Below are 8695 nucleotides of genomic sequence, written 5' to 3' on the forward strand. Positions count from 1 at the left end.
AATTGGTGTATGATTAAAGTTAGTGATTGTGTAAAGAACCAAACCCGTGGATATAATTGTTATATTTCTGGCTGAATTTTATACACAACCTGGTTAGAAGGAAGTCAATGAAGAACAGTTTATTTATATAGCTCAAAATCACAAAATAGTCTCAATCAGCTAAGGATCCTGAAATAAAGCTGTATCAAATGTTAATGAAGGGTTTGCACAGCGCAATGGAGGCCAAGGAAAAAGAGATGGTCCTTTCGACATGTCATTGGTCAACGGTAGGCTTCCTCTAACGCCAATAGATAGATAGAGTATGATCAATACATTATTTTGATGATGATAATAGAGTAATAAGTACTTATAATTATAGTCATTATGATAATAAAAGTACATTTCAGGTAAAATTGTGAATTTAAAGTACAATAAATGTCTCATACTGTTATAATGTTTGTGTTCAGTGTTTCAATGATTGTTGACCTGTTGCATCAGTGCCGTTGTAAAGCTCATTAGACATGTCCCTCCTTCTATTGTGTAAGCTACACAAATATTTAAACAAACAAACAAACAAACAAACATCACCAAAGACCTTTTTTTTCACTTTTCAATTAATCGTCTTTATTTTACATTTCAAACCCCAACACGATCAGAGATTCATCTGAAATTCCCGTCCAAAGTAAGTAAATAAATATCATTTTCATTTTTTATTTATTTTTTAATAAAAAAATAAACAAGTTGTCATTGTTCGCGTCGGGACAGAGAATGACAGGGAGAAAATAAAGAGAGAGAAGCGTTGAATAAGACGGAGAGAATAAAGCAGGTGCAACATGTGAGGGGCGGGGGAGTCTTCCCGCACAGTAACGAGACTCTAATATATGAATAATCCATCTACATATTTACACTCTATATTTGAGGTTGGATTTGGGCCCACAGGAGAGAAAAAAAAAATCAATTTGATCTTTAAATATCTGCAGAGACGCACACACAAGCCCGGGCCTTCAAAGATGTCCAGTAATAAGGAGCTCTGTGAAGACACGCCTGTTACAATTGAGGTTAATTACCATAAAACACTAAGTTAGTTTGCAAAAACCCCAAAGTCCCAGTGAGGGGGGAAAAAAACGATGGATTCTTTACCGGCTCCGTCGCAACGGATTCAGCGACAGAGATAAATACAAAAAAAGAGTAACAATGTGGGGGGAGAGAGAGTCAGTAACAACCCCCCCAACAGAAGTTCGTCTCCACTCTAAGTGCGAAGTCACTTGGGGTCGCTGGCCAGCCTCGGCATGGGGACCGGCATGCTGGTCACATGCGGAGGCGGGACTTGGCACATGCTGCACGGGCAGGGCATCCCGGTGCCAACGCCCCAGTGCTGGAAACTGCTGCCCAGCGGCCCCGCGCCGGCTCCGGGCGCTTTGAGGAGTCCGTGGTGGGCTCTGACCGAGGTCACGGCGGAGATGCCGGGCGCGGACAGGGACGCGGAGGAGACGGCCGGGGGAAGGAGCGGGTGGTGCACCACCGGGTGCGAGGCGTGGGAAACCACCGGGTGTCCCGGCACGGGTCCCGCGTGTGTCATAGTCCCGCAGGCCGCCGGGTGGAAGCCGCCGTGGTGACCGCCGCTGCCGTAGATCTCGCTCACCAGCCGCTTCATCTCCTCCAGCGAGTTGCTCAGCATCAGGATGTAGTTTCTAGCCAGCAGCAGGGTGGCGATTTTGGAGAGCTTGCGCACCGACGGTCCGTGCGCGTAGGGCATGACCTCCCGGAGCCCGTCCATGGCCACGTTGAGGTCGTGCATCCTCTTCCTCTCGCGGCTGTTGATCTTGAGGCGAATGGTCTGCAGCTCGTTCTCCGACAGCAGCTTGTGGTCCTTCTTGGACAGCCGGAGGGCGAGGGACTCCTCGTCTTCCTCGGAGAGGCCGTGCAGGCCGTGCAGGCTGGCGAGCTCTGATAGATGGTCGCTCTGCGTGGAGGACACGGCGCTGGAGAAGCCGTGCACCGACTTCTTGAGGGTGGCGAGGAAGATGTCGTCCACCTCCGGAGATGAGGGTCTGCTCGACACGCGGCTCGTATCTGAGTCCATGGTCTGTGTCCAGCACGGTGAGCTGAAGAGAGAAAGCCCGTGTCGTTAATGTAATGAACCGCAACTATCCCCTTGTCATGCCAGCAGCACAGAAGGCAACACGAACCGTTTGGAGGTCACAGCTTATTGAGATGTAATCCGTTTAATTCAAAACTATAAAGTAGGACTACGGAAACAAAACCATACGTTTTGATTAATTGGCATAGCTTTTCTATGCCAATTAATTAATTATTATATTTTTTAAACTAGTAGAAAATACATTTATTTCAAACTTGCTTCACTTAAAACAAAAATATGTGTATTGATATTTGATCACCACATTAGAAATACAAAAAAAAAAAAAGTTAAGTAGAAGGAGATACAGAAATATTATCATCATAATATCTACAAATAAATAAATAATAGTAATAAAACACGTACCAAGAGTGTTTTCCAAGCGCGAAGGGTGAGAAAACCTATCAACGTCAAATCCACTTGTTACTCCGAAATCGCATCTGACAGCCCATTTGGCACGCTGCGCGCGACCGCGGGGTTATATAGCCGGGGATGGAGCCGCTCAGAGGCCGGGTCACCAGGACAACGCAGTGGCTGTCCGGCGACCAATCAGCTGCGTGCAGGGAGGAGGAGAATGAGGAGGAGGAGGAGGAGTGTGGGGGGTGAGAGAGAAGGGAGACGGAGGGTCCTCCAGCCTGATGTAATTATACCAACACACAGCATTAAGTGAAATCAGACACACTCCCTCCTACATATGGCTCCTTCTTGTAAAATGCTGGCCCGCGTGCGGATGGATTTTATTGTAATAACACAGATGATAAGCCACGTTTCTTTGTTTGTTTTGTGCCCCTCTTAGAAGTGAATATTAATGTGCCTGTATTATCTAGTGTCCGGAAACAAGTAATAGAAAAATAAACTCACACCAAAACATTTTACATGAATTGGATTTAATTAGTTTTATATTGAAACTGTGACTAAAAACACTTTAGTCGAATTTTTTTTCCCCTCTGTATTTGATATCCAATTTCCCTTTAATCGACACAATATGTTCGTCATTATTTTTGATCGAACATTCGTTCCTCAGCTCTTTTTTTTATTAATTGTTTTCTAATCCAACCCTCCCTCCCGTGAGCATCCTCCTGGACCACACCACCACGCCGCCCCTCCGACACGAACAGTAATAACGGGGTCGAAGCCTAATAAGCAGCAATATGTTCCCCGCTCGCAGCTTTGCTGTTAATGTGCTGTTTTTCCGTTGTTACCGGCTGTCGGCCAGCAGCTGCCGTTAAAGTGCATCTTTAACGTTAATTAATGAAGTGTGCAAAATTGTTTCTAACGGTTATGATCCGTAACGTTTCAATTAGTCCGCAGTGAGCGATAGCGGTGTGGCCTGCTGCTGGCGGCCGGGCGGCCTCCGGCAGACATAAGGGCCCAAACCGGTGATTTGCCCTCGGCCGTAACTCAAAGTGACAGCGGCTTTGTCCCCCAATAGCACGGGGCTGTGCAGTCAGACGCCATCAGCGCTAATTGCCTCCACACGTTTATCTGTTTTTGTCCGGTCTGTGTTGGAATATTGATCAAAAATAAAAATGTAAAACATATAAATAAATTAGAATTACGCTGGGTTCTTGTCTATGTATATGCATTTGAAGCGTGTTTTTGTTGTTGTTTTTTTAATTCTAATAATTAAAGACAATGTCCGATATTCTTTATTTTGAAAATAAAAATTAATATAAAGCCATACATATAAATTATATTGCCCGTGTGGCCTAACACAAATTTGTATTTAAGTTGTTTTTATACACGTTTATGCCTATAATTACAGTTTTGTTTTATGCAAATGTTTAAAGTTAAATTGAAATGTCAAATATGTCTGTCCGTGTGTGTCTGTGGTCAGTTACGGTCCTGGTCTCGCGCATTGATTTGAGAATACATGCTGGTTGAACAGTTGACCGGAACTAATGCTCGAGGGCGGTCTCGTGTGATTTCAACGGTCACCTGCCAGCCAATCACAAGCGAATATCTTTCCGTAACCGTGATTCAGGTTTCACGTCAGTCCGTGTAATGATGTCACAAAATCAAGGTCGTTAACACACTCACACACACTACAACGCCACCCCCCCCCCCCCCCCCCCCTCCCTCCCTTTTTAATTTCATTTTTTATTTTCTCACTGTTCTGATCTGCCTGTTAACTCATATTATGGTAATGAGGGCGGTGTATCTGGCGTTTCAAATCAGGAGGTTTGTATCTGTGCCACCTCTTGCTTCATTAGACATTCCCACACTCTCACACAGACCAGCGGGCTGGCTCTCCTCTTCATGGCTCCTTTCCACAGGCATCTTGTTGTGTCATTATTTTGTCTTAAGTTTGTTCCACGATTGACACCTGTCAGGAATTATGGAGGTCTTGTGTTATGTGAACCCTCACATGGGGTTTCAGAAATATATATTCATCTCCTGATCTTAAACCATGTGATTTAAAAATAAAGACTTACGCAACCTTTTAATGGCACAAGGCCATATTAGGGTCCCAAACCAAGGTTGAGAAACTCCAGGTGAAATGACCATAAATATAAATCATGCAGACCTACATTTACCCATGTATTACTGTGACACATGGACTTTAGAAGGCTATATATATATATATATATATATATATATATATATATATATATATATATATATCAAAGGGGGAATTTTCTCAAATTTCCAGAAAACTAATATTCTAATGCCAAAATGCTGTAAGTTTAAGGTCAGATGTTAAAAGTAAGAGATGGATGTCCTTGTCCTTTTATTTTTCTTATAATAGCTGATGTGTGTCACACTGCAAGGAGTTTGCAGTAAATCACATCCTCTGGACATAAACAATCAAATAAAATGAGGAGGGAATATTAGAGAGCTTTCAGTTACATATCGTGCAAAATCAGTGTGTTATTTGTTGCAGGCCAGTCAATTTCCAGCCTAAAATGAATTTTTATAGTGGTATTATATAAAAAATAAAGACAATTACACCCATGTGTTAGTGAATGGCACTGTGAGCATCAGCCTGCTGCTTTAACAGCCGTCATTCTTCTGCTTCCAGGCTTTCCTCCACGCTCTGAAACCACGGCTGCAGGGATCTCCCATTCAACAAGAGACCATTGGTGTCGGGTGACAAGGTTCTGGCTCCCAGTGCAGACCAGACAAGTTCCTCCACAGCGGACTGGGAGAACCGTTTTCTTACCAGACCTGACTCGGCATTGCTGGGGTTGAAAGAGGAAAGAGCCAAACACAAGCAGTTTGAAGCATTGGCGTGGAAAATATTGTGTACTGTCATATTAGAGTTTGATTGGAGCTATAACCAAAATGGGCAGAGAAGAAAAAAAAACAGCCCTAAACCAGGAGTGTTTTTAACATTTCTAGTTCCCCTCCAACTTTGATTCTCAACTCCAACTGCACTCCTCACCATCATCTGCCTCTCTCCCTCTCTCCCTCTCTCCCTCTGCCTTCCTGTCCATCAGTCTGGGTGGCGGTAGGCCCGGTGCCGTGGTGAATACCAATAGTGAGGAGGAGCATATGTGAGCCATACTTAATCCTGCTAATCTGCCTCCAAAATAAAAAAAAAAGAAAGGGAACAAAAAAAAAAAGCAGAAAAGAGTGGAGGGTGGAAAAAACACGAGAGAAGGTTTCTCTTTCTGTCTGAGGAGCTGACCGGCTGAGGCCAAATGAACTGAAAGACATGAATAATGTCCTGGCTCTCCCTCTCCATCCCATTCTCTGCCAAATCTTGGAACCAAATGAAGCAAAATTCTCGCTTTTGTTGAAATCTGTGGCGAGGAACGTGAGACGCCGCCTGCCACCACCACTGCTGTTACTGTGTGTGTGTGTGTGTGTGTGTGTGTGTGTGTGTGTGTGTGTGTGTGTGTGTGTCACATGCGGCTCTCCCGCAGAAGTTCTTCACTGTACATTAAATGGCGAAGTTAAGTGCCAGCACAGGAAGTTTGAAGAAGAGCAACAACAACAACAACAAACATATTATAGCAGGCAAAATGTTTCCCACAAAACATATTTTGTAAACTGTTTGAATGTTGCGACGTCAAAATGCTTTTTGTTGTTGTTAAGTCCACAAATTCAAATGACTCAGATTCCAAGTTGAAATACAGGAGGAGACCCAAAGGAGCCGTACAGTATGAGGAGGAAAGGTCCTCAAGAGAAGAAACATTCAGCTCTGTTCTGTTTATTTCTTCATCGAGCGAACAACACGACCAACTGGATTGAGGTCATGTGACTTGGCCGGCGAGCTTTGCTCATACGAGCGTCCCGAGTCAGATCAGATTGACTAAAAGGCCCTAAAGCTGCCATTTGAGGGAGAACGTGCCCTGCTCGAGTCACAAAGATGTCACCCAAAAGTCAAACAGACTTCAAAAAAGAAGTCAGCAGACAAAATGAGTCTCGCAGTGTCAGAAGATTTAGTAGAGATACTGAAACAATAAGAATATCTTTATAAATAAAAGGAGGGACAGGTTGACTTAAAGGAAAATTGTTGAATGCCACAAATCCTGTTAAATCCCTCGTGCATGTTCCTCGGAATAGCTTTAAGTACAGCAATGCTTTGAGTTAAACCTTCAGCATGTTAACATGATGCTAGCAGGTATAATGTCCACCATGTTCATCATCATGGTGCTAGAGGGAATGTTAAAGGATCAGCTGTTACAATCCATCATACAACATCTTCTGGCATTTCACCCAACACCGCAAACATGAACCTCATGGTGGCGCTAGAGGAAGAGTCTTAGGTTCCCCGAAGTAAGCATTTATCATAGGAGGCCCATCAGTGTCTGCATGACATTTCACAAGCATCCATCCAATAATTGTTGAGGTGATTCAGTCTGGACTAAAGTTGTTGGCGGTTGAGATCATTCTTAAAATGTCCTTTCGATATAAAAGTTAGTTACAGCTTTACCAAACCAGAGGATGTTGAAACATCAGGGATGTCCTGAGTAACAACCTGGAGGCTGATCCTCTACCCCTGCGGATCTGTACAGGTGCACGTGGAGTGAAGAGGTCTTAATGTCGGCCGGCAGCCAACCACCTGACACATGATGTGGATCCTCCCGGCTACGGATCGAGGGAGTCTTCATGCCTCTGTGCCTAAAGGGGCTGGACAGTGTTAGGTTATGCTGGCCTGGGGCTTTATCTCTACAACAGCTATTAGGAGGTAATTAAGTCCTAACACTGCAGAGCCTCCCATGGTTACTATAACATAACTGCAAATGGGAAGCTTACAAGCTCCTTTAGACGGCATGACAAATTGAATGGAACTCATTGGGCTTCGGCTATTATTCCAGCGGCCCCATCTGGCTGGGAAAAGATAAAGGGGATTTGCTGGAGGTTGTGAGGGGTTGAGCCTCCATGCTCGATGTGTGTGTGAGGGATAAGAAACGAGAGAAGGGGGAGGGAGGGGCGGGAGGGCGGTGGGTGGGGGGGGGGTGTTCCTGGACCAGAGTAGGGAGTGTTTTGAGGGTTCCAGGGGGATTTTTTTTCTTCTTCTCCTCTTTGGTCTGAGCTTCAATTCAACAGGCAGCCTGAGATTTGCTTTGGCCAAATGTTACAAATGTTTCGACAACCTGGTCTCTGATCCTCGGGGGTCACCCAGGAGGGCACGGGGGGTACAACGGCTTTACGCCCAGAGATTTAACAAAGCAGCATGGGGATGAATATATTCACACTTGTATTCACTCCCCGCGCCTCCAGATGCTTGTTTTAGGGAGACGGAGGAGTAGACGGAGCAGCACGTTACCCAAAGCAGGCCAGCTGGCAGTTTGTGTCTCAGTACGTCCGTGACCGAACTTGTGTGGACAAAAAAAGTGTCACGTTCTCTGGAGTGATGCTGTCGATTGTCAACGGGGGTAATGATGGTGAAATTATTTTAAGGCTGTTAAAAGTGTCTTAAGGATGTTTAGAAAGTTCTGGAATTCATTTAGACTGTGAAATTGGCCCCCTACCCTCCTATTGATTAAATATAATTGAAACAATCAAATCACTTAGTAATCTACACACACTTTCTTTTCCAATCTACAAGTTTTGGTCAATCCTGAGTGGGAACCATTGTGCATCTATGTGAATGGTCTAATCCCGCCCAAGCGTCTGATTTATCATCTGATTTGGTTATTTCGGGGCATTTTTGTGTCACAAAATAATCAGTTCAGACCTCATAGATGAAAGTGAGATGCGAGGAGCCACATTTGATTCACATTGTGTTGTACTGACAGGTGTTTTGGGTATTTTGTCCAGCCCATTTACATCATCGTGAGTAGGCTAACTGAAACACTTCTCTTTTTAATGCAATACACTTCAACAGCAGCACAAACTGCATCCACCAACATTAAGTTGAATCAACACCTCTCTAAAACAGTTCTGACAACAACAACAATCTTTATGACATTATGACTGCATTAGTTTTATAAACCAAGTGTGTATCTTTGTCTGATTACTCTTGAATTATATAATTACATGTCGGATGAAGGTCCATCGCTACCGGCATTTTAAGGTTGCTTTAATAGCTCGCGGCCCACACTGAAGCAATATTTAATCGGCCTTCTTCCTCCCATTTCGCTTGGCACAGAACGAAATAGCTTTAGCGCCACCATCTGGTGTGCA

The 8695-nt window shown here is 44.2% G+C and overlaps 1 protein-coding gene across 1 annotated transcript; it reads right to left on the reverse strand.

Annotated features, from left to right (window-relative positions):
• Positions 1-1240: 1240 nt before the first annotated feature.
• olig2 (oligodendrocyte lineage transcription factor 2) lies at positions 1241-2561 on the reverse strand. The gene is made up of 2 exons (XM_034562169.1): positions 2483-2561; positions 1241-2084 (listed from the first exon to the last, which is right to left on the reverse strand). Exon 2 carries the CDS (start codon positions 2060-2062, stop codon positions 1241-1243), a length of 822 nt encoding a protein of 273 aa, XP_034418060.1. The 5' UTR covers positions 2063-2084; positions 2483-2561.
• Between the last annotated feature and the right edge of the window lie 6134 nt (positions 2562-8695).

Source organism: Cyclopterus lumpus, chromosome 21, assembly GCF_009769545.1.
Source record: "Cyclopterus lumpus isolate fCycLum1 chromosome 21, fCycLum1.pri, whole genome shotgun sequence".
Classification (NCBI taxonomy): Eukaryota; Metazoa; Chordata; class Actinopteri; order Perciformes; family Cyclopteridae; genus Cyclopterus; species Cyclopterus lumpus.